Source organism: Rhizopus delemar, genomic scaffold, assembly GCF_000149305.1.
Source record: "Rhizopus delemar RA 99-880 supercont3.13 genomic scaffold, whole genome shotgun sequence".
Classification (NCBI taxonomy): domain Eukaryota; kingdom Fungi; phylum Mucoromycota; class Mucoromycetes; order Mucorales; family Rhizopodaceae; genus Rhizopus; species Rhizopus delemar.
Window position 1 is genome coordinate 434,318 of NW_027137839.1, and position 24,320 is coordinate 458,637.

A 24,320-nucleotide genomic window follows, 5' to 3' on the forward strand; every position below is an offset into this window, starting at 1 on the left:
TTTTTTTTTTTTTTTCAGTCAGAACGTATTTTTTTTATTGTTGACTATACTAAAGACAGCGTTATCTATATTTGTCTTGAATAATAATTTGTTTTTAGGTAGCCAGTTATTACTGAAAGTATTGTCTTACAACTTCATTTGGATATTCATTCTTAATATAATTTTACATAAAGAAGACAGTGAAGGAGCAAAAACAAAAGACCAAAGACTTGATCTAGAAATTCATCAACAAGTACCTACTAAGTTCCCCAAAGTGTTTCATGAAATAGTCTTTGTTATAAAAGGGGTAATGAATCTAATTAAAATTGTAGCTTCTGACAGCTCAGTAGCTACCTTATATACCAATTGTGATATTATCAATATTCCTTTAATGAGTATCCCTTTATTGATTTTTCTGTAACTTTCTATTATTGTTTTGGATAAGTAAGCATGAAAAAAAAAATAGTCATTCTTTAAATTTGTATTTTCAATAACCATTTTAATTTTCTTTTGATTTAGTCTTAAGTTCAGCCTTGTCTATCCTTTTGTAAGCTTACATAAACAATCACTTAAAGTATGCCTTATAATAAAACCAGATTGTATTTTACTATTGCTCTCTTGACTATCCCAAGAGTAAGTACAATTACAATCAAAGTTTAACATTAGATGTAAATGATCAATTAGAATATATACTATTCAAAAAAATGTTAGTCTTTTTACCAGTGATAATTCTAAAGGATTCAGTAACCTTAGTTACTTATTTATAGCTTTTTATTTATACTTTTTGGTCTAATTTAAAAATAAAATGGCATTAAAACCTGTAAAAAATTTAAAAAAATTCATACACATATTAGAATGCATATATTAGCATAATATGCATCAAAGTAGTTCAAACGAGATATCAAACTGCCTACATGCTTTTCTTTAACGTCTTTTTTCAAAAGTTGGTTAGCAAGACCGCGTCAAATGCAATGAATTTTCCAACAACTTCAATTAGCACCGGCAGTATTATTAACAACAATATCCTTGATGACATTAACCCATATCATAAGGCAGTTGCTTTGACCAAGAAGGAATACTCGTATTATGATCATCTATATACAACCTTTCAAAGTGCAAGAAACCACATTTATCGAAAATATTGAAAGAAAGTTGAACGACGTACCAAAATTGATCATAGCAACGCAGCACACGTAAGCAATAAAACAAATATCGGAAATTGCAACAGAGCGTATCAAGATACTTGTAACATTTGCGTATATTTCATGCTCCAATATGATGGATATGAAATCAGAATTTGTCTCACATACATACAGTATTCACATTGTTAACAATCCATCTGTTGGACGATTACCGACAGACGATCACTGTATAGTATAAGGGGAAAACATTTCGTTGAGATTCCATCAGTTTAGATTATTATGCATGAAAATCCAAGAACAATTATTTTTAAAATTGAGGCTCATTTAACGAACTTTTGTCTATGTTTGGTATTCTCATTCTCCAAAAACGATATGATTACCAAAATTTTCCGATACATTTTTCCACCAACAATATCGCAGGCGACACGCTTTAGTGTCATCAGCAAGTATCGACGCGATATTTTCAATTTTCAGATTTCCTCATGAATCAAAATCATTATTTAGCAATTTGTTGATAATGAAATGGATGAACCACAGGCGAAAATCAAGCTACTGACTCTTTCCTAGGAGGCAGCCGAGGATGAACGTGGTGTGATTGATACCATTGCTGCATTGATACTAAACATTTACAATTACAATATGAAACCTTTTTCAGAAGCACAGTTGCATGTGCCACTTTGTCAAGCTCGCATTTGCAAAGGATCAAGAAGAAAATGAAACAAAAAAAAACGTACTGTATTTTCGTATTTATTGTAAACACATTTTTTTTAAATCAACATATTTCTCATAGGACACGTTACCCCGAAAGGTGAAAAAGAATAGAATAAAAATACAAGGATCGTATTGATACATAATTGCATTTCAAGAAAAAAAAAATGTTATGTCTACCTGTATTTTATAAAGAAAAGACCGCTAATTATGAACAAAGTGATGTTTATATTAAAAACATAAGGATAGCTTACGAATGCAAAATATAAACAAGTTAAAATATATAATATATTGAGGTTAGCTGATAATCACGATAATAGCTCTTGTCTTATATGACAATTTGTTTTTGCTTAAAATATATTCGTTGATGACCAAAAAATGTTCATCGTTTTAAGGGATCAATTACTTTTTTCTTGAAAACGATGAATATTTAAACAATACTTATCAGCCGCGTTATATCAGCAAAATTTACATGTTAAACTTATATATTAATATACTTAAAAAAAAAAGGATGTTCCTCTATGCTTTATTTTTTGTTCAGCTTTCGCTTTTTGGCTGAATGTAAATCCTCTACTGCCTTTGTATTTGTTGATGCGGGAAGAAGCGTTTTATCTGAAGAATAATATAAGTTTTGGGGTTCAGATGGATTTAATGAAAGCTCTTTTTTACCTTTATTTTCCATTAATCTTTCTATCAAGTCCGAAACAAGGCCACCTGCCAAGAATTTTCTGGATACACCAGCAGGCAATATAGACTTCTGCAGTAATTGATTCAATTTATTCTTTAAACCAGCAGCTCTGGCTCTTTCTTTTTGAAGTTCCTTTTCTGATTTTTGATGACCTTTTCCTTGCATCATGTCTTCATCAAAGTCAACATCCATTTCTTTTGCCAAGTTACGCATCCAGTTTTCTTCATGAGTTTGTTTGGATTCTCTGTGATGAATGGTATCAATTTCTCTTGCCAACTCAACACGCTCCTTCATGGATCTCAAAATGTTCAAATCCACAGGGAAAAGTGGATATTCTTCATTCTTTCTTAAAGTTTGGCACAATTTTTGATATATCTTTGTTTCTTCGGGTCCACATAGCAACAACGAGATACCATCACGATTTGCACGAGCAGTACGACCACTTCGGTGGACATAGATTTCACCTGATCGTGGTAATTGATAGTGAATGACATGTTCAACTGAAGGAATATCTAAACCACGAGCTGCTACATCGGAGGCTACCAAGACTGCCTTATCATTAGCCTTGAATCGATCTAAATTTTTTAAACGTTGCTTTTGTTGCATTTGTGCATGAAGTCCCAAAACCTCAACATTCAGCAGCTTGAATACAGGAACAAGTCGACGGATGGCATCAATTGAATTGACAAAGATGATTGTACGTCCAGGATAACGTGTAACGAAATAGTAAACATAGACATCCTTTTCGTTCTGTAAACAATCAATTTTGGCTTCCAATAAACGAGAGGCGACAATGTTTTCTGAGGTCATATCAATCAAAGCTGGTTCTTGATCAGCAAATTCAATACGGCTCAACAAATCATCCATTGTGCCCGTAGGTTGAGCTGTGGCCTTTCTCTTCTTGGCCTTAACATTAAAACGAATATCTTTGCTGAGAGTAGCTGTATAGATAAAGGTTTGATGAACACCAAGGTCTTGAGGCAAGATCTTTCTGTTTCCTTGGCCAATCTCTTCAGGCCAGTCTGTTGTTGTTTGTCTCTTTGTAGAAAGTGTGTTTAAAATGTTGGTTAATTCCTCAAAGTGACCCTTTTCAAGCATACGATCTGCTTCATCCAATACAAGAAACTTGATACGCTTCAACATATCCATATATTCTTGGTTACCTGAGAAGAGTTCCCAAAGACGACCAGGTGTAGCAACAATAATATCCGGTTTTCCTTTTAATAATCTTTCTTGCTTTTGAGCAGACATACCACCTACAATGGCCACACATCTGATATCAGTAAACAAAGCTACATTTGCAATATGGTCCTTCACTTGAATCGCCAATTCACGAGTAGGGGTCAAGATTAACCCAGAAAGATCTTCTTTTTCATGAGTAGCAAGATATTGGACAATGGGAATACCAAAGGCCAGGGTTTTACCAGAACCAGTCTCAGCTGAACCGACAATATCACGACCTTGCAAAGCCAAAGGAAGTGTCTTTTCTTGAATAGGTGTGGGTGAGCTGAATTTGTGGTATTTTAAAGCATTGACAATAGGTTGAGCTAATTCAAAATCCTTCCATGCAGATACATCAACACTTTGATCGACATCATCTATAGTGGGTCGCTTTTTAGGTTCTGGTGTTTGCTTTTTTTCAGCCTTCTTTTTTTCAATCTTTTGCTTCTTTTGATCTTTTGGATCCTCTTCATTCTCGTCATTAACATCGTCTTCTACTGTTTCTTCAAGTTTTTTAACTTGTGCCATTAACTTTTCGAGATCTTTCTTCTTCTTCTCCAACAATTTTTGTTTTTTGGTCTTTTTTGCAGGTTCAGCTTTTTCCTCTTGTTCTGTAATACTGTCTACATTTGCTTCTCCTTCTTCTTCATGCTGCTGATCTTCTTGCTGTTCAATACTTTCGTTTCCTTCTTTTTCGGATGATTTCGTATTATTATCAGTCTCCTTGACAGCTAACTCTTCATCAAATGTGTCAACATCGTAGTATTTACTTGTTTCCTCAACGCTTAATGGTGCTGTGGGGTTAGCTTTTTTTCCTACTTTACGATCTTTCTTTACTCTCTAACATATTTTAAAAATTTAAGCAACAGGGATTTCGACCAAGCTATGAAAGATTTCTTTTTTACCTTGAATTTAGCTACTTTTCCAGTTGTTTCATCACCCTCATACTCTACTTCCACATCACTGATTTCTTCCAAACAAAGAAATCCTCCAACATCGTCGGTCAAAAAAGCATCGGATGTGCCTGCTGATTCTGTCCAGTCCCAGTTATCAATATTCCCTAAATCTTCGTATTCAATTGAAGCCTTTTTACTGGGATTTTTGTTGTTGTTTGCCTTCTTTTTTGGGGATGCAGAATTGTTATTGTTCTTTCTCTTTACTGCCATTGAAAGTTAAATCTGAATAAAAGCGTTGTACTTTTTTTTTTTTTTTCCTTTGAAAATTATCAACATTTTGCTTAGCTAAGCCACTAAAAAGGATAAATGCATATTAATTTGACAGCTGCCCTTTATTTTGATGAAAAAAACTACCAACGTTTTGCCCAAACAGGTTTTATTCAAGTTCATAGGGAAAACATTGAAATTTTTTAATTTTAAGATAAAAATAAAAGCAAAATAAATATACATACCATGGTGTTATAGCTACAGTTCATTTGTCACTCTTAACATTCATCAATGACTTTCATCCAAGTTATCACATACTATGTTCTAGTGCTAAAGCTGAATATCTTGGTACTACAGACAGTAAAGCAGCCAGTTAATGTGCCTTCTTTTCTTTGTCGAGTATCACTACTATTGGTTATGCTGTTATCAAAGCGGCCAAGTCGTCTGTTGCTTATGGCAATGGGTGAGGGGGTTATTGAAAAGGGTAGCTCACAAATATAAGTAGTAAATCTGATGATTGCTTTATAGATCGACCCAATTACAAAGCAACCTGTCAAGGAGTTATAAAAAGATATACTAAATAGACTAAAAGATTTGTTGTTTGTAAAAAGATGATTATTAAGTAGTTTGCTGGTATTTAGATGGGTCAAGCCCTTTTTCTTCTTCTTTTCTTTTGTTTGTTACTTGCTGCCTAGAGTCAATAGATAGCATTACTATAATATTACTTGTAGCTACGCATCTAAGCATGAAAGAGAAACATGGAAAGTGTTAACCTATGAAAAAGGTAAGATAATGGAGTAATTCACTTGCTTTATCCTCTGAGCTAATTATAGAAGAATCTTACAGCAATTAATGGTACAATATTATTTTTTGTATATTATTTATGACTAGATGAGTCTTCTGAATTATAGATACCTGTACCGTTTGATATGTAAGAATCTATCCAGTTGGTTCAAATTTAGTTTTTACGTCTCATAACCTGAATTTTGGCATACATGCATATATACAGATGTAATGTACTAAATTAATTTATGATAAATGATTTAATTCAACTAGCTCTGAAAATTTAAGGTATACTTAAAAACAATAGAAAGAAAAATTCAGTAAATTTGCAAGATCTTTAATAGCTAAATTATTATAACAATATCATGGAAGTTGAATCTTGATCGATTAGTCCAGAGTACGATTGCATACCTTTCTCTGCAGCATATGCATAGTAAAATATGAATGTGAGGCTAGGTATAATCGCACAAAAGAATTAATAAACTATGAACGAATATTTCTACTTATACTCAGGTTTTCTTTTCTCGGAATATACATCTTGTATTGCTGCTGAATACTTTTTTTTTTTTTTTTTTTGGGAGAAAAAAGGAGCCTTCAATTGAGGAAACGTTTACCAAAGAAGGAATATACTAAGAAAGGATATTTCTGTAATAATATAAAGCGAAATGTAAATTTGTTTAGGACATGAGGAATTATATTCATAAATGTTTCCAGAAGAAGGATAACATTCCCAGGTATAATCCAGTTTTTAATTGACACGTAGGGTCCCTCTTTTCTCATTGAGCAGCAAGTCCGATCAGATAAACGGATAGGGGACGTGCGTCGCATCAAAGTGAGCACTACAGTACTGTCTATATTTAGTATTATTAGGTACACAGCATTTTTTGTCCAATGATTTTTTGCCATCACTGAATTTAAGTTTTTTTTTGCATTATTGGCTTATTTTCCCTTTTCATTCTTTTTGGTTAAAAGTTTCCAGAAATTTTATTTTTTTTTATTTTTTTCTTTCCTTCTTCTTCAACTTGCACAAAATAATATGAAGATCCCTACCATCACTGCTATCTTAGGTCTTGCTGCTCTTGCCTCTGCTGAAGTTTTCTTTCATGAAACTTTCTCTGACGGTGAAGGTTGGAAGGACCGTTGGACACTCTCTACTTACCGTGAAGACCTTGGTAAGCTTGAGGTCGCTCCTGGTAAATGGTTTGCTGATGAAAAAGCTGCGAACGGTTTAAGAACTACCGAAGATTATCGCTTTTATGCCATTTCTTCAAAGACAAAGTCGTTCTCCAATAAGGACAAGAATCTTGTTATTCAATTTGACGTAAAGAACGAACAAGACATTGATTGTGGTGGAAGCTACTTTAAGGTAAAGCAAGCAGAAAGAGAAAAGGTCGAATTCTTTTATAACAACTGTACTTTTAGTTTTTCAATACTGACTTTGACCCCAAAACCTTCAATGGAGATTCTGCCTACAACATCATGTTTGGCCCTGATTTCTGTGGTCCTAAGGCGATGGTACACGCTATTTTAAGCTATAACGGTACCAATTATGACTTGAAGAAGAGCATCTCAGCTCCCAAGGATACCTTGAGTCACACTTACACTCTTGTGATTAAACCTGATCAAACCTATGAAATCTTGATTGATGCTGACAAGAAGGCCTCTGGATCACTTTTAGAAGACTGGGACTTTTTACCTCCTAAGCAAATCAAGGACCCTCAAGCCTCTAAGCCTGTTGATTGGGTAGATGAATCTGAGATTGACGACCCAGAGGATGTGAAGCCTGAAGGCTATGATGATATTCCCGAATTTATTCCAGACCCTAATGCTAAGAAACCTGAAGACTGGGACGATGACATGGACGGTGATTGGGAAGCTCCTTCCATTTCTAACCCTGACTATAAAGGGCCCTGGACACCTAAGAAGATTCCTAACCCTCTTTATAAGGGAGAGTGGGAACACCCATTGATTGACAATCCTGATTACAAGGTCGATAATGAAATCTATGCTTATGAGTTTGGTAATATTGGTCTTGATGTCTGGCAAGTAAAATCTGGCACTATATTTGACAACATCCTCATCACGGATGACCTTGAGGAAGCCGAAAAGTATCGCAATGAAAGTGCAGCTATTTATGAAAAGGAAGAGGAAGCCAAGAAGGCTTATGATGAAAAGATTAAGGCTGAAAGCGAGGCAAAGACAGAGGAAGTTGAGAAAGATGCAAAGAAAGATGATCAAGATTTGGAAGAGGCTAAGGAGGAAGAAATCCTTGATGCTCTTGAAGATGCAGTTGAAGAAGCTGTTGAAGCTGAAGCAGCCAAGAAGCCTGCTAAAGATGAATTATAAAATCAACAACCCATCTCTTTTTCTTTTTTCATATTTCCTCATTAGCACTTTTAATAGTGTTTCTATATAATCCTCATCCATATTTTTCCATTTTGTAACAAATAAATAAATAAAAAAAGCTTGTTTATAAATTTATGCACTTTGAAAAGTCACTTACTTTTTTTTTTTCTATTAAACAAAAAATGAATCAACAAAATAAACCAAAAAAATTCACTTTTGGATTTCCTAGTAAAAAAAATACACCTAAACAAGAGGAAGAGCCCGTGGAAGGAAAAAGAAAGACAGAAGAAGTTGTGGAAGGTTCAAATAAGAAGTTGAAACCAATTGAAGATGAAGATGAATTGTTTGCAAGTGCAGGTCTTGGTATGAAATTCTCTCTCCTTCAAAAAGCATGTTTTTCATATCAATTTGTATTAGCTCCACTCTCAAGAAAAGAAGAGGAAAACAAATCAGAGGATGAAGAAGATCCTTTGGATGCCTTCATGGCTGACATAAGTGAAAAGGCGAAAAGTGAAAAATCAGAACCAAAGGTAATTGGAAGCTCAAGTTCAACTGCAAAAAAAAAAAGAAAAAGAAAAATAAACTTATTCTTTATAAAGATTCGAAGAGATGACATTGAAGAAGAAGACGATCTTGAAAGTTATGTACGTCACATGAAGAAAAAGGGCATCACTGTTGGAGTCAACAATCAACCATTGCCAGAAATTGATGAGGTAATTGCATACATGTGCAAGTTATTTTGTTTTAATTTTATTTTTTTGAAAACAAAAAGAATGCCAATTCAGATGATGAAGTTTATGCTGCAGCAGCAGAAATAGATCGTCTCGATAAACAAATGTACGATTCAGATGAAGATAACAGCTCTTCAGCACCCGTCAAGAAGGAAATTGAACCTTTATCTCGAGTCGACCACGGCACAATTGAATACTTGCCTATTGAAAAGAACTTTTATGAAGAGCACCAAGATATTGCAGCATTGGATGATGAACGCGTAAAAGCGCTTCTTCAGGAGATGGGCTTACGTGTATCAGGATACAATATTCCTAAGCCATGCATTTCATTTGCTCACTTTGGATTTGACGAGGACTTGATGAACACGATTATTAAAGCAGGATACACAGAACCGTCAGCTATTCAGCGACAAGCTATACCTGCAGCTCTCAGTGGTCGCGATGTGATTGGTATTGCAAAAACAGGGTCAGGAAAGACGGCTGCTTTTGTGTTGCCCATGTTAATCCACATCATGGATCAACCAGAACTTGTGAAAGGTGATGGCCCTATTGGACTCATCTTGGCACCTACTCGTGAATTGGCTATACAGATTTACCAAGAAACAAGAAAATTTGCTAAAGCTTATGGTTTGAAGTAAAAATAAATGAAAAGAAAAGAAAAAAAAAATACAGCAGATAAAAGGAGATGACAATTTTATTGAACTATTATTTTATAAAAAATAGGGTAGCAGCTGTATACGGTGGTGCATCCAAACTGGAACAATTCAAAGATCTTCGCAGTGGAACAGTTGAGATACTAGTAGCTACACCAGGTCGTTTGATTGACATGATCAAGATGAAAGCCACCAACCTGAGACGTGTCAGTTATCTTGTACTGGACGAAGCAGACCGCATGTTTGATCTTGGTTTTGGTAAAATATCCATTTTTTTAATCAAGACATGACGCTAACGATTTAATTGAATATAGAACCTCAAGTAAGATCAGTCTGCGATAACGTTAGACCTGATAGACAAAGTATGTTCATTAAAACCTAACCATACAAAAACAAAAAAAGTTTCACGCTCACATTGATCTACTACGTTCCAAGCTTTGCTTTTCAGTGCAACCTTTCAAAAGCTTATAGAACGCTTAGCACGTAGTGTTACTTCAGACCCAATTCGAATTAACGTGGGTACGACTGGCCAAGCGAATGAAGATATCACACAAATTGTTGAGGTGTTGGATGATGATACATGGAAGTGGGACTGGCTTATGCGAAGATTGGCAGGATTTTGTGTTGGTAATGAGATGTTACGCGTATTGTAGGTCACATGTATCTGATTTTTGGCTTATTTCTAGAGGGCAGCGTGATTATATTTGTGAGCAGAAAAGATGCGGTGGATCTTTTGTCATCAAACATTCAACAAAACCATTATCAATGTAAAGAGAAAGAGAGAAATCCGATTGATGATCACCTTTTAGGATATAACTCATTGGACTATTATAGGCGGGGCTTTACATGGTGATTTGCAACAGTTTGAAAGAGAAAAGGTGCTCAGGGACTTTAAACAGAGCAAAGTCAACATCTTGATTGCCACAGATGTTGCAGCAAGAGGTCTTGATATCAAGACTGTAAAGACAGTCATCAATTACGACATTGCTCGTGATATCGATTCTCATACACATCGTGTGGGTCGTACAGGTCGAGCAGGAGAAAAAGGTACAGCCTACACACTTATTACTCAAAAAGAAGAACGATTTGCTGGTGAACTAGTACGCCATTTAGAAGCATCAGGTCAAACTGTATCTTCTGAATTACTGAATCTGGCGATGAAGAATCCACGATTTAGGGACGCTAGAGCAGGAAGAAGAAGAGGTGGTGGAGGTCGAGGAAGAGGTCGTAGAGGAAGAGGAGGTCGCAGTAATGCGAATGATGTGCCAATTGTACCGAGAACAACATCAGGTATAGGATACAATTTAGGACATCAGCAAGGTTCTGCAAATGTGATGATAAACTTTCAAAAATCGGGTGATTTGCATACTGTATCAAACTCACAACAGCAGCAAAAGCAGAGGAAGCCTAGTAGATGGAATTAAAATAGAAGAAAATAAAAATAGTTACATGTAACATAAAAATTAAACAGGCGCGGACATCAGGAGTCCGCCAAATGCCCATTTTGCTTTTTTCCTTTCTTTCTTTTTCTTAAATAAGAAGTACTATGCCAAATGATATTTGTTTGAATATACCGCAACCCAATAGCTCCCTTAATTTGGACTTAACTGCAGCGCCACCACCTTATTCAACAGAGTTTGATGGTTTCAACTCTTTGGCTGGTCATCTTCAACATACTCATTTAGCTGAGCAGCAGCAAACAAGCCCGGAACCTGTCGAGGTAAATACCAAGAATAAGAAAGAAACCGTTTGGACTAACTTTAAACGTACCCTTTTTCCCCTTTGATGTAGCCAAGCCCAATAGCTGCACTTCAACTCAAGATAGTAACATCCAGTTCTGATAGTTGGTATTCTACACCCTATGAGTGTAGTTGTGTGCTTGAAGACCGATTTTTATTACTTGCTTATCGCGAAGGAATCCAGTTGGTCGATTTAGCGGATAAGGCTGCTAAACCCCATATCATCATGTGGACTCGAATTAGACAAATACGTGTGATTGAGTCTTGTCGAATCATATTGATGTTGGCAGACAAGAGCAAACCAGTAAGATGCTACTCTTATGATGCCATCCTAAGGCTCATCTATAGTGTTCTTTCACTCGACTGGTCGACTAGACGTGATAAAATGTTTGATGTGCCCTCTCTCAAGGATTGGCAACAGGTTGCTTCAAAGTCAGCAATGAATACAACACTGGATGGAGAGGAGGAGGAAGAGGTGCCGGTGTCTGCCATCAATGGACTTGGTTTAGCCTTTAAGGAAAGATTGGCAAAGAAACAAAAAGAGAAGATGCCGGTGGATAAACAATCATGCTTTGTGGTGGATCAACCTGCTCTTACAAAGCCTTATTATGTGTGCGACAAGTTGATACCACAAGAATTTTATTATAAATTATCTGATTCGAAGGAGGCTCTAGACATCCAGTCCTATCAAACAAGTGCCTATCTGTTCGTAGCCATTCTTCACCGGGATAAAATAGTGCTTTGGCAAAGAAGGCGAGATCATCCACTAAGGCACTTTTATCGATTTAAAGTGTTTTGGATACCAGCTGAAGCCAAATCCATTTCTTTTGCGGATGATAGAAATACACTTAGACACATCATCACCGTATTTACTTCTGATGCTACATCCATTGAACTTCGAGATTGTAAAGTGCAGACGATCAATATCGATCCTACTTTGAGAAGAATCTATGAATCGACTTGGATTCGAGAGCAATACGAACACCAACTTGTATCACCTAATTCACCCGTCTCCATACCAACCAAAGAAGCTAATCCAGCATTGAATGAAAACAGTATGCTTTACCCTACATTGCCGGCCAGTGTTAGTGTACCGCCAATTCAGTGGACTTCTATCTTGCAGCTTCCATTTTATCCAGACAATCTCCCACCTACGACTCTCACTACAGAATACTCGATTCCTCCTTCTTATGCTACCGTCATCACTACCTTACCCACCTCTGCTCCTCCAGATCCTGTTGCTTTACCCTCTGCTTCCGCCCCTCAACTCTTCTTTGCTACATTATCCAAGCAAAGCTTTATTATTGACATCACGGGTAGTCTGTACTCTACTCAAGTTTTCTGCTGGTCTGAATCTCCGACTCATGTTGAATTTATACAATTAGACGTCGATACCAATCAGTGGTATGCCGTCGGCTTTGGATCAGCCACGGTCGAAATCATGGACATGAAGACCGGGAAAGTACTGCAGAAAGTGATGCATGGTGTGCCTGTCAAGTTCTTGGGTCAGTGGAATGAGTCGATTGTAGAAGGAAGCAACAGCAAGAAAACCAAGGCCAGGTTCAAATCTTTGATATGGAGTTGTGCAGCCAAGGATAGATCTCATGTGTACATGTTAAAATATCAATAATAAACAAGTGTTTTATTATGACTGCGAATCATGTGGATCAGCCCAATGCCATGTTGAATTTAAGCGGGCTGGAAAACTTTCCTTTTCTTTAGAGGTCTTAACCTTTGAGTCCTTTTTCAGTTTATGAAGGTGCAAAATGACACTGTTTGCGGCTGGGATGTGAAGTGATTCGGGATAGTCTTTGTAGAGAACCTTGACAATCTCCATGGGAGTCCAGCTTTGTTGAGTGTTGAATAATTGTATGATCTGATGCTCTCTTTGGAGACGGTGTTGGATATATTCTCTTAGTTTGTCTACTCCATTCTCAATCACTGGCCCGTGTCCAGGATAGAGTCTGGTCGGCTGCAAACTCACGAGATTTTCAAGACCCGCTATGTACTCATGCAAGTCATCGAATACAGCCGTTCCTTGTCCGAGAACACAATCAGCCGTGAACAAGCTCTGTTCTTCTTCCAGCCAAAATGTACAATGATCTTTGGTATGACCTGGTGTATAGATCACCTTGAGTGTCACATCGTCTGCCTTGAATACCTGATTATCTTTTAGTTCAAGAACCTGGATATCCTTTGGAAAGTGATTCATATGTTCGATAGAACCATCAGAGGGCAGGGGGTACTTGTGAACCCGAATGGATTTTGAAGGGTTCAGAGTCAAGGAAGACAAGATATCACCCAGACCACCCCAGTGATCTCGGTGGCCGTGACTGATGATGATATCAGCTATGTAGGCATCAGATTGAGTGTTCTTGAGGGATTCTTCAAGACAAGGCAAGTATTCTCTTACACCCTCTCCACAATCAATCAATATTTTTTTAGGCCCTGTTCCCAAAATATAAGTATTGGTACCTACGATAAGGATGGCATCATGTTTGTTAGCGTTCATTTTTTTTTTGGTAGGGAAATAAGAATCAAGCACCTTGTAAAGTGAATTTTCCTGGATTTAAACCAAGAACTCTCCAGACTCTTGATGATAATTTAGAAAACCTTGGCAAGCTAACAAGTGCCTCTGTCATTCTTTCCGAAATTTACAAGATAAAAGACAGATTAAGAGAAATTTTGCTCGTTTTCACACGTTTCTATGTTCAATCCCCGAACACTATTCCTAATTATAAATATTCAATATCATCCATGCAAGACTGCATGCTTTTGACAACAACAACAACAAAAGTAGATGTGAATGGTTCATCTTGCCATTCTAAAAGAGAAAGAGTTCATCAATACCTCTTCCTTACTTGTTGACCGCAAGACCATTAATGAGATAAATATGATTGATTGTTTTATTTGTAGAAATGAAGTGATGATATGCATACATTTTTTTTAATATTTATTCTCTTGCTAATCCACTTGTCTATTTTGTTCGATATCCCAACCGACAAACAAAGCGTCCCATTGTTTTTCAGGTACGATCGCACCAAACAATAAGGTCAGGTTCTTGCCGAGCTAATTTAAAGTAAGACAGGGTTCATCGTTCGCTCTAAAGGACACCTAAGACTTACCTCGTCTAATTCGCGAATGATGTCTTCCAGTACAGTCACGTACGCATAATAAAACAAGTAGACATGGTCTTTTTCCAAGACTTGCTTTGACTGAACAACAGGTAGTTTTCGCAAGCGCAAGATGAGCGATTTCCAAGCTTCTCTGGCAGGTGGCAAGTAAGGCGGCAGAGGCGTTTTGAGACGCATGGCAGAGGCCAAGATATAGAAATAGAGCAAGACGTTTCCTACGACCTCTCTTCGTTCCTGACTCACTGGCATAATAAAGTCTTGCTGTACCTCTTCAAACCAGGCATCCTTCAAAATGACCGTTCGTAGGGAAGAGAACTTGTCTGTGATGTTTTGACACGAGGACAGTATTTTCTTGTACATGTCGACCGGAAAGGCTCCCTTGAGACGAGGCTCATTGGGCGTCTGGGCCAAGAGGCCCTGAAGCTCAAGCAAGGTGCGCTGCAGGTGGAGCTCAGAGTCCAAGAAGGCCTGTGCGGTCTGTAAACGCTGTTCTTTGACCTCTGCCTGTTCCCATTTTGTCGACCGGACTGGATGCCTCTCAGAGTAGACCGCAACGAGCTTTTGATACAGCCAAGCCAGTCGTAAAAGTAAGTCAGACACGCCCTTTCTTAACTCCACCCGGGCTTCATAGGGCCAGACGTAGGCCGTGACAAACAGACCAAAGATGACGCCGACCAGGATAGAGAGACATCGGGTGAGGGCGAGCCAGGTGACTTCGACTTGGTGTGCGTCTCTGTCATTGTACTTGTTCAACATGACCAGGTTATAGGCCAATAATGTGAATTGACCAAACTTGCCGTGTTTGTGATGGAGAATCATCCAAAAGTTGGGGATGGAAAAGAGCCAAGTACAGAGGATGAGGGGATACATGTTATCGGGAAACAGGAGGTAGAGAAACATGGCTACGAAGCAACCCAGCATGGTTGAGAATATACGATAGATAGCCACCAGATTCGTTCCTCCTACAGTAGGTGTCATGACGACCATCAACTAATTTCAAACGTTAATTCTCCCTCTCTTCTTTTCCTATCTCAACCTACCGTGATCAGTGCCCACTCCATCCGCCACTGACGAAACCAGGGGCCGGTCGATGGCAGAAAGGCAGGGGTGGCCAAAAGGACGGCAGCGATGGTCGCCTTGACAGCATAGCGAATTTTTTGTAATTTGAACAAGGAAAATGCCCTCCAGGCACGTAACACGATCCGTCTCCATTTTGTTTTGGGTACGGGTGTGTGCAACGTGTTGATCTTGTGGCGTTCGTTGGGCACAAACTGCGGTGTCTTTAGCTTGACCGTTCCGTCATCTAATCAAACCATCAATCGATGTTTGTTGTGCCAAAGGATACACCATCTTACCTGTCTCACCCTTTCTTTGGGTCAAAACGTCCATGATCCACAAGACCACCCCACGTCTTTTTTCCTTGGCTAAAGAGAGAGTCTGGACAGATTCTACTAAAGAAATCAATTCTCTTGCAAACTCCATCAAATTGAATACGAAAAAATAAACCAAGAAAGCATCGTCTTTTGGAATATAACTATCATCCTCACTTGGATGGTGTCGCCGGTGTCTATTCAGCCTTTGAACAGCCTGTCTTTGTGATACTTCAAACAGAGCGATCGCTTTGACAAGGTTCGCTTTGAGTGTTTCATCGCTGGGTCCTGTCCTTGGATTATCCGAGAATTCGATCTGGAGGTGGAGCAAGGTTTGTTTGCAAGTGTAAGCAAGCGATTTGAGAGGCTGACGAATCGTACGGATGAACTCTGTCAGTGCCCCATCCTGTTCTCCCTTACTCTCCGTCTCTTCCTGTCTTTCCTTTTTGAACTCATTCTGCAATTTCTGTCTGTGCCTGTCGACCTTGATGTTCCAACCATCCTTCTTTTTTGTCTTCTTCATCCACTCGAATTGAAGACCACAGCTACTTTTCAATCCACCCACGGACTGAGCCAGCCGCTGCATGCTCTTGACAACCGCATCGTACTCGAGAGTGCATCCACGCATTTCTCCGTTCCAGATGACTTCTAATTTTGCTTCTTGTAGTGATTTCTGAAGGGAGGTAAAACTGGATCGATGGGATTCGATGGCGGTCTGGAGGGACTTGTTAGCAGTGAATTCGGGCAAATCATCATCTAATAGAAATGTTTTGGTCAACAGTTTCAAGAGAACTTTGTACGACATGAGGGTCGCTTCAAGATCTTTTCTGTTGTTTGACGTTAGAAACAGACTGGCTGGATCATCCTCACTTGCCTTAATTTTTTGCTTGCAGAGACCGGCCAGAACAAGATACAGCAAGAGACGGTGATGAGTGTACCGGTGGCTACAGCAAATGTGATTTGTTCAATCCTGGTTGTGTCAAAATCTCCTTTATTCGCAGATCCTTCTCGAACAACAATAATAAATATAATAATAAAACACAAACTGGAAGCTTGTGAGAGTGTCAGCCGTCACCTTCTTTTTTCGAACCGCATTTTTTTTTTCTTACCGGTTGCAACAGGAGGCTTATTCCAATGTGCTTTTAAAAAGGCAACCACAAAGGTTGCACCAGCAAGCCAAAATCCCAAGGAAAGAGTGTGAGCAAGCAGAGTGAGATGACGATCGACAAAAAAGTCGGTGGTCACCATGGATCCAAGACAGACTGTGACTGCAAAGAGAGTGTATCCCCAACCGTAAAGTGAGGCCTCGACCATGCCACCTAAGGATTTCGCAGGATTGAAAAAGACGGTAGCCGTGGCCACCAGATGACTCGAAACACGATTATTCCCAATCAAGGCATTCAATTTAGGCACAAATGTAAACAGACAGCCCAAGATGTAAGCAAAACTGCATTTCAAGACAAGTTTCTGTTGAGGTGTTAACTGTAAAGGGCGCTTGATAAAGGAGAACAAGGTCATGAGTTTCTTATCTGTGGCTGGATGATTCGCACTGGACGACAGTGGCTTATATCCACCTGTTGACCTTGCCCTAAAAGGGTTTCGGGTGCTATTGTCTGAATAATGATCACTGTCTTCGTTCGAAGTGGATGATTCTTCACTGTTGGCTATACTTGAATACGATTTCTTTTTTTGTCCACTTAACAATGGCATATGAGCGATCTCCTGACTTTTGAATGTGTGCTGGTCGTTAATAAAAATTAGAATAGACATCATCATTCATCCGTACCTTTCGTCATCGACCGCTGTAGGATCGTCTGGGTGGATCAGTTCATCATCTTCAGGTAAAGTGGATAGCGACACTGTTCTTTTTTGAAGTGTGCCATCATCTAATACCACATCGATCTCACTGTAAACAGAAGGGGACGGAATGGGTAGTGAGCCTTCAACATAAGACGATGTACCATCATAAAATCCTCTTGTTGGTGATGGAAAGGGTATAGGGGCTGCAGCGTTCCGAGGCAATCGCTTCGTATCCGTTATTTCCAACATTTTCTATAAAAAAGAAAAAAAAAAAAAAAAAAAGAGAGAGAAAAAATCATCAATGATCCACGTCGTATTTATAATGTTGGTCAATCCCCTGATTGTTTTAATCACGTAACATATCTTAATCGCCAAAACAAAAACAAATTAAAGTTTATTGAAAACAATAATAATATTTTCTTTTAAAAAATAATACACCATTTACTCTATCATCCTAACTGCAAAAATCCTCCGATTCAATGATCTGCCCCTCTCTCTCTCTCTCTTTCTAAACTGTGATAAATAAAGATAAGGTTCAAAACAAACCAAAGTAAAAAGTAGTGTAACTTGAGCTACATGGAATTGAGTTTCATATAATACATCGGCGTACATCAATGAAATAGGATTGGTGGATAGAGATTTCTAACCCAGCTCTGACAAGGCCATTGTCACCCGATAGTTTCCCCTTCTCCTTTGACTCCTTGCCCTTTGATTTTATGAATTGTTTCAACCTTTTTGCTATTTCCCCCCCCCTCTTCCCCCCCTTCAAATCTAATTTATATCAGCCAAAGGGGTGACAAGTTGAATAATCTTTGAACGATTGCCTTTTATATCAAATTGTGTCAGGGTCATTTGTTCTTTTATGTCTTTACCAGGTTTTTTTTTCTCACTGGAATACGACTGAAATAAATTGTTTTATTTATTGAATTCATATTTTATAAAACAAGGTCATCTACGAATTACACAACCCGATTGAATAATCAACAAATACAAAAAAACAAACTTTTGTTTTCTAAACTGTTTTTATTCAATTCACATCAGTACGACAGTATTGTTTATTTTATTATCCTATGACTCTGATTATTATGTATTTTAATTAGAGTCGTTCACATGCCTATTGTTTTCTTTACTAAAATCAGAGTAAATTCCTTATTTGAACCTATTTATTTTATCGCACAAGTCACTCTAATTTTGCATAAAAAATAAATCTTATCTGAAAATTTATTCTTGAGCTTTTGAGCCAATCATATCCAACTATCGCGCAAAGAAAACCCCAATCATCATTGTCGCTTTTTTTTTTTTTTTTTTTTTTTTTTTCTTTACTTTAAATTTTTTTTTAATCATGTCAGCTAGAGATCAGATGCAGTATATAAAGGTTGTCTTAATCCTTTGTTCTTGTTTCTTTGCTTACGGGGTAAATATTTAAAAAAAAGTCGACTTGTTTTCATCAACTAAATCCTTAAAGACTTTTTGGTCAGATTGGTCTTTTGACTATTACTTTTTGTGGGCCAACTTATCAGAACATCCTACTGCTGTTTCTAGAGCTACAGTAAGAAATAAATGGGTTTGTGAAAAAAGAAAAGTTGATTGACTGCTTTATAGTTGTATTACACAAATCAATTAAATGTTCCCAACATTATCAAGTATATTCCTTTTGCCAATTTAATGATCGCTGCTGTTGGATTCGCTGCTGGTTTGGCAAACATGACAGATGGAAATATCTTATTTGATGGAGCTTCTTTGGGTAAAAATAAAATAGGTTCTTTTCCAAAAAAAAGACTTACTTTTTTTGTATAGTTTTAATGTTGTTTGCTATCTCTACTTATGCTTCTTCTGTTAGACCAGGTAGGAATAGAAAACAGATTGGGTTGATGTAAACTGAGACATTTTGAAAAGGAATGATGGCCATATCTGAAACTACTGATGAAAAGGAAATTATTACAAACCTAAAGAATATCGCAGCCGCTCACTTCATCATCGTCTTGGCTATCACGGGTATCATCGGTTTACAAATCACGTACTATGTTCTTACAAAGAGAGCAGATAATGCTGAATTAGCTGCTACAAAGAAAACAGACACAAAAAAGACAAATTAATATGTAATAAAAAGAAGTGTATTATTGACTATATAAAAAAAACAATTTTATTTTACACACGCGTATTATTTACAATAATTATAAAGGACAATAAGGGGCTAGTGATTGTCCAGTGGAATGTGGATGAACAAAGGAACTGATGGTGACATAGAGTGTGTAAACCATGATGCCAATGCCAAAGATGGTCAAAAAGCCATCGATTAATTTATCTGGCCATTTCTTTGACACCTTCCAGTGAAACATGCCTGGAAAGATAAAACAAAGTGGTACACAGGCCACTGAACCAACTAAAGACACAAACTTATCTAGGTTATCCCCGCCCACCCCGAATGCGATAGCAGCACAAGCAGTGGATATGATCACTCGATACACATTCTTGGACCATTTGACAGGCCTACTGCTTCGACCCGACTTGAACTTACCAAAGATTCCGTTCTCAATGATCTTTAGAGCAGGAAAAAGCATAAAGGGGGCCGTCAAGCAGATGGCCAGAGAATAAAGTAATTCGACCGCAATCGTGAGCTTATTGTCTTGCGGGAAATTATAAATGACGGCAGCTTGGATTGTGTCACCATAGGCAAGATAAGACAAGGTGCCGATCAAGATATAGATCACAGTGACAATGAGCATGCCTAGTGTAAGGACAAAAGGAAACTTGTCAGGACGTTCCATAGACTCAACAATCGGGATAACTAACATCAACAGGTTATTTGTCCATCTTTTTTTTTAAGAATTGTTTCCTTACTTAAACCTATGCCTTCAAAAGAAAAGGTGGCAGTACCAATCATGAGTGCAAAATTTTCAGGATTCACTGCAGCAATGTTTGGCCCTACGCCTGCGTGATTCAACTGATCAGCAGAAAAATAAATCACACAGACCAAGCCAAACAAGATGAGAACGTCAGCAAGAATCACAGCAAAGGACAGTCGGGCGAGATGCCGGACGAGTGAGAATGGGATCAAGACGATCAGAGGAAACCAAATGTAATATTCCTCGGCAATATTGGCCGTGCAGCTCGAAAGCACGTTGACTGCGTTCACCAGATTGCCGGAAACAAAAATAAAATAGGAGCAAACAAAGCCGATTTGAGAAATGACAATAAAGAAGAGGACGAGATAACGAAGCCAGCGACTGTATAACATGCCGCCGATGTCACCATAAGATCCCCCTACGATCAGCTGTGTATTCACCAGCCTTTGGAAGGCTAGCAAACAGATCAAGGCAATGACAACAATGAGCACATTGGACAAGGCCAGCCCACCATTTTGAAATCTAGAAAGACATCAGCATCACGCACCAAAGACTCCCCTTTCTGTGTACTTACGCCTTGGGTAAAAAGAGCACACCAGAACCGATAAAGGCCTTCAAGAACATAAACATCGCTTTTCCAACCGAAGCCTTGGGTCCTTCCTCTTCTATTTCAGAAGGTGACTCAACACCGACCGATGATTCTTCAATTTTCAGCTTTAAAGAAGAACGTTGAGACTGAATACTGTTTCGCTTCTCTTCACTCATACTAGCGAAATTAAACCGGCCATGAGGCGTTCGGTCATCGAGATGTTCACCAGCAAAGTTACTGTACAAGGAGAAGGAAGAGATGTTTCGAACCATGCTTCTTCTGTTCTCTGGAGACATGAACGAGGTGGCGGCACTTGTCATTCGAGGCCTAGGTTTAATTTGACCGGTTGTATGAGATCGATTGGTGTTGGGTCGAGGTATCGTGTTGGGCATATCATCAAGATTGGAAGAGAAGTGGGCATGGCTCTCGGGTGGTGCAGGGTCCCCGTTGGACATGTATTCAGCTCTTGGATGTTCAAACGATCGACTTCGAGTCTGTGCTAAATGGTTTGTTCCTCTTGGAGGGTCATGCGTTGTGTTTTGATGGATCATTGATCAAGAATGGGAAAAAAAAAAAAAAAATAGAAAAAAAAAAAGATGATGATTTGACTTTAACAGCAGATTGTTTGTGCTTTCTGTTCTTTTATTGATGCTGTCTCTGCCTTTGCTCCGATGAGAGTAACTTGCTTGACGTCAGGATTTCTATTTTGGTCACTTAAAAAAAAAGTATTAAAAATGAGCATAAAAAGGAATGGTGATGACCCTTTCAATTGATAGACTCTAGTTTGTTGACCCATTGATTCAATCCACTATGGCTTTTGTCACTAGAAATCAATTGGTTTGTATTTCTATTACCATGCGTCATATTGCGACACCTTATTGTTTCATTAACATCAATGACAGGGTTTGTTACACAAGCCAACAAAGCTCACTTTTTTTTTTGTAGCATTTGCATGATATCATCCATGAACGCATACAGTGTTCCCCCCTCTTTTCTTCAACATAAAACACTTAATTGTTATTCAATTGTATGCAGACCCTCTCTTTCTATTTGCATCATCTAGCAAATTAAGCATGCCATCTGTGGCATTCGAGCGTTTAGGGCTTCCCACTGACTAAAGCCCAAGCTTGTTTTCCCTCTCTGAATTCAGGAGTTGCACTGGCCATCATTAAATATCCCGCTTTGACCTTTCTTTAAATTCCAGAACTTCTCTAAAGTTCTATTCAAAGGTCGTCGATTAGGAAGAAAAAAAAAAAAAAAAAAAGAGTTGAATAAAGTATGCAAGCCATCATTCTTCTTATTTCCATCGTAACCAAGGATACTTTCAACATAATTACCCTTTCTTCTCCATCCCCTTTCTTTCGATCTCTTTCTCCTTTTATATCAATGCATTTCTCAGGAATTATTCTCCTCTTTTTCAATCTTGTGCGTGTTTACGCAAAATTTCGATTGAACGTAGATCAAAAGACACTTTCTACCGCACCTTCTGCAGTGAATCACCCTAGCGACTCCTTGGCCAATTATCAAACCTTCACTAGTTTGAAGCATAAAGATTATTCTGTTCGATTTGTTCGACCTACGCTATGTGATTCAGGTTTACAGCAAGTAAGGCTGACTTTTTTTTTTTTTTTTTTTTAATAATAATTCAAGTACTCTGGTTACCTGGATCTCGGTCAAGACGTTCATTATTATTTCTGGTTTTTTGAAAGTAAAACCGAACCGGCTTCAAAACCACTGACGGTTTGGTTAAATGGGGGTCCAGGTTGCTCAAGCATGATGTACATAACAAATTATATCCAAAACAAACATCTCATTCTTTCTTTACAGAGGACTTTGGCAAGAAAACGGACCTTGCAGGGTGGCGAGAAACACGACAAACATCGATTACAATCCCCACAGCTGGACACTGGTTTCTAATATGCTTTTTCTAGACCAGGTGAGATAAAAAAAAATACAAAAAAAAATCATGTCGTTCATGTTCTTTACTGTACATCAGCCTGTAGGCGCTGGATTCTCTTATGGTGCAAAAATGAATATAGCAAGAAATCCACAATTGTTTTACGATGCTATTCAATTATTTTATGAAGCATTTCCTCAATATAGTCAACTTCCATTTCATCTGTTTGGAGAATCATTTGCTGGAAGGTATATTCCTGTTTATTCAGATTATATCGTCAAAAGGAATAAACAAGAAGTGTTGAAGATACCGCTTGAATCGATTGGAATCGGAAACGGATGGATCAACCCTTTGATTCAATTGTAAGCAAAAAGCATCTATATCCTTGACTCTTTATTCATTATATCTAGTCAGTATGGCTCAACCATGGCTTGTAACTCTTCTTGTAATTGAACAGAATGATCATTAGAAATGAAACATCTTAACAGGCTAATTTTAGATGGGAACCTACTTTCTCAACGTGCTTGTGATCGAATGAAAAAGGCATATGTAACTTGCTCCAGTTTAGGTAAACTACAGAACCAAGAGGACGATCGATTCTTATTTTTTATAGTGAAAAAATGTTATGAAAAGGATAACGCACTCAGCTGTGTTCGTGCTGATAATTATTGTACAAACAATATTGATGGTGTGTTTGCGCTTTCTAAACGTAGTTATTACGACGTCAGAAAAGCAGAGGATGTGGTTGAACCTCCTCAAGATTTTATCAATCTATTAAATCAGCCTGACATGAAGAGAAAGATTGGTGCTGCTGACATGGTGTTTGAAGAGTGCGCGGATGCTCCTGTAAGTTGACATGTCTGACAGATTGCTTTCTATTCTCATCGTTTGTTTAGTATATAGCCATTTCATCCACAGGAGAAAGGTTAGAAACGTTCAAAGAGTATTCGCACCATCATTAATTGTTTATAGCGCAAGACAATCAAGTACTGCTATCGAATCAGTATTAAATAGTGGAATCAGATTTCTAAATTATGTTGGCGATGCAGACTATTTGTGTAATTGGGTAAAACGAGAAAGCTTCAATCCACATTTGCAAAAAAAAAAAAAAAAAAAAAAAAAAAAAAAAAAAAAAAAAAAAAAAAAAAAAAAAAAAGTAACCAAATCCTATAGTACGGTAATTATGCTCTCACACTCAATTTAACACACGATGAAGCTGGCCTTTTCACTGCACAAACATTGAGATCCTGGAATTATCAAAACAAAGAGGTCGGTCAGATACAGATGACAAACAGATTAGCCTTTGTTCGTGTGTACGAAGCAGGACACGAAGTACCTTACTATCAGCCCGAGGTCGCTCTGGCCATGTTTGATAATTGGGTCAACAAAAAACCATTTTGATTTGAAAGCAAACCATTCTTTCTCTTTCTCTCTCTCTTTCCATTTATATACACATTATAAAACAATTTGTTTAATATCTAATAAAAATAAATTACAAGGCTGTGAAGGAAAGGAGGGGTCCTATAGATTT

The 24,320-nt window shown here is 37.8% G+C and overlaps 9 protein-coding genes across 9 annotated transcripts; 5 read left to right on the plus strand and 4 right to left on the minus strand.

The window, feature by feature from the left end:
* Nucleotides 1-2,355: 2,355 nt before the first annotated feature.
* RO3G_14023 (uncharacterized protein) lies at nucleotides 2,356-4,904 on the minus strand (the record flags this gene model as incomplete). Its single annotated transcript, XM_067668607.1, has 3 exons — nucleotides 2,356-2,441; nucleotides 2,499-4,578; nucleotides 4,644-4,904. The coding sequence occupies 3 exons, from the start codon at nucleotides 4,902-4,904 to the stop codon at nucleotides 2,356-2,358; spliced, it is 2,427 nt and encodes an 808-aa protein (XP_067524708.1).
* A 1,816-nt stretch (nucleotides 4,905-6,720) lies between these two features.
* On the plus strand, nucleotides 6,721-8,030 carry RO3G_14024 (uncharacterized protein; the record flags this gene model as incomplete). The annotated part of the gene is made up of 2 exons (XM_067668608.1): nucleotides 6,721-7,050; nucleotides 7,107-8,030. 2 exons carry the CDS (start codon nucleotides 6,721-6,723, stop codon nucleotides 8,028-8,030), a joined length of 1,254 nt encoding a protein of 417 aa, XP_067524709.1.
* Nucleotides 8,031-8,212: 182 nt separating this feature from the next.
* Nucleotides 8,213-10,838, plus strand: RO3G_14025 (uncharacterized protein; the record flags this gene model as incomplete). The annotated part of the gene is made up of 6 exons (XM_067668609.1): nucleotides 8,213-8,560; nucleotides 8,630-8,743; nucleotides 8,803-9,395; nucleotides 9,485-9,672; nucleotides 9,850-10,041; nucleotides 10,249-10,838. 6 exons carry the CDS (start codon nucleotides 8,213-8,215, stop codon nucleotides 10,836-10,838), a joined length of 2,025 nt encoding a protein of 674 aa, XP_067524710.1.
* Nucleotides 10,839-11,538: 700 nt separating this feature from the next.
* RO3G_14026 (uncharacterized protein) lies at nucleotides 11,539-12,783 on the plus strand (the record flags this gene model as incomplete). The annotated part of the gene is made up of 1 exon (XM_067668610.1): nucleotides 11,539-12,783. One exon carries the CDS (start codon nucleotides 11,539-11,541, stop codon nucleotides 12,781-12,783), a length of 1,245 nt encoding a protein of 414 aa, XP_067524711.1.
* A 304-nt stretch (nucleotides 12,784-13,087) lies between these two features.
* RO3G_14027 (uncharacterized protein) lies at nucleotides 13,088-13,665 on the minus strand (the record flags this gene model as incomplete). The annotated part of the gene is made up of 2 exons (XM_067668611.1): nucleotides 13,088-13,094; nucleotides 13,163-13,665. The coding sequence occupies 2 exons, from the start codon at nucleotides 13,663-13,665 to the stop codon at nucleotides 13,088-13,090; spliced, it is 510 nt and encodes a 169-aa protein (XP_067524712.1).
* Nucleotides 13,666-14,117: 452 nt separating this feature from the next.
* Nucleotides 14,118-17,706, minus strand: RO3G_14028 (uncharacterized protein; the record flags this gene model as incomplete). Its single annotated transcript, XM_067668612.1, has 7 exons — nucleotides 14,118-14,222; nucleotides 14,279-15,277; nucleotides 15,328-15,590; nucleotides 15,643-16,413; nucleotides 16,596-16,661; nucleotides 16,767-17,263; nucleotides 17,444-17,706. The coding sequence occupies 7 exons, from the start codon at nucleotides 17,704-17,706 to the stop codon at nucleotides 14,118-14,120; spliced, it is 2,964 nt and encodes a 987-aa protein (XP_067524713.1).
* A 1,093-nt stretch (nucleotides 17,707-18,799) lies between these two features.
* RO3G_14029 (ER membrane protein SH3) lies at nucleotides 18,800-19,553 on the plus strand (the record flags this gene model as incomplete). Its single annotated transcript, XM_067668613.1, has 5 exons — nucleotides 18,800-18,871; nucleotides 18,923-19,006; nucleotides 19,060-19,201; nucleotides 19,255-19,302; nucleotides 19,354-19,553. 5 exons carry the CDS (start codon nucleotides 18,800-18,802, stop codon nucleotides 19,551-19,553), a joined length of 546 nt encoding a protein of 181 aa, XP_067524714.1.
* Nucleotides 19,554-20,251: 698 nt separating this feature from the next.
* RO3G_14030 (uncharacterized protein) lies at nucleotides 20,252-21,347 on the minus strand (the record flags this gene model as incomplete). Its single annotated transcript, XM_067668614.1, has 2 exons — nucleotides 20,252-20,825; nucleotides 20,878-21,347. 2 exons carry the CDS (start codon nucleotides 21,345-21,347, stop codon nucleotides 20,252-20,254), a joined length of 1,044 nt encoding a protein of 347 aa, XP_067524715.1.
* A 1,511-nt stretch (nucleotides 21,348-22,858) lies between these two features.
* Nucleotides 22,859-23,803, plus strand: RO3G_14031 (uncharacterized protein; the record flags this gene model as incomplete). Its single annotated transcript, XM_067668615.1, has 4 exons — nucleotides 22,859-23,037; nucleotides 23,200-23,234; nucleotides 23,403-23,635; nucleotides 23,762-23,803. The coding sequence occupies 4 exons, from the start codon at nucleotides 22,859-22,861 to the stop codon at nucleotides 23,801-23,803; spliced, it is 489 nt and encodes a 162-aa protein (XP_067524716.1).
* Nucleotides 23,804-24,320: the final 517 nt, after the last annotated feature.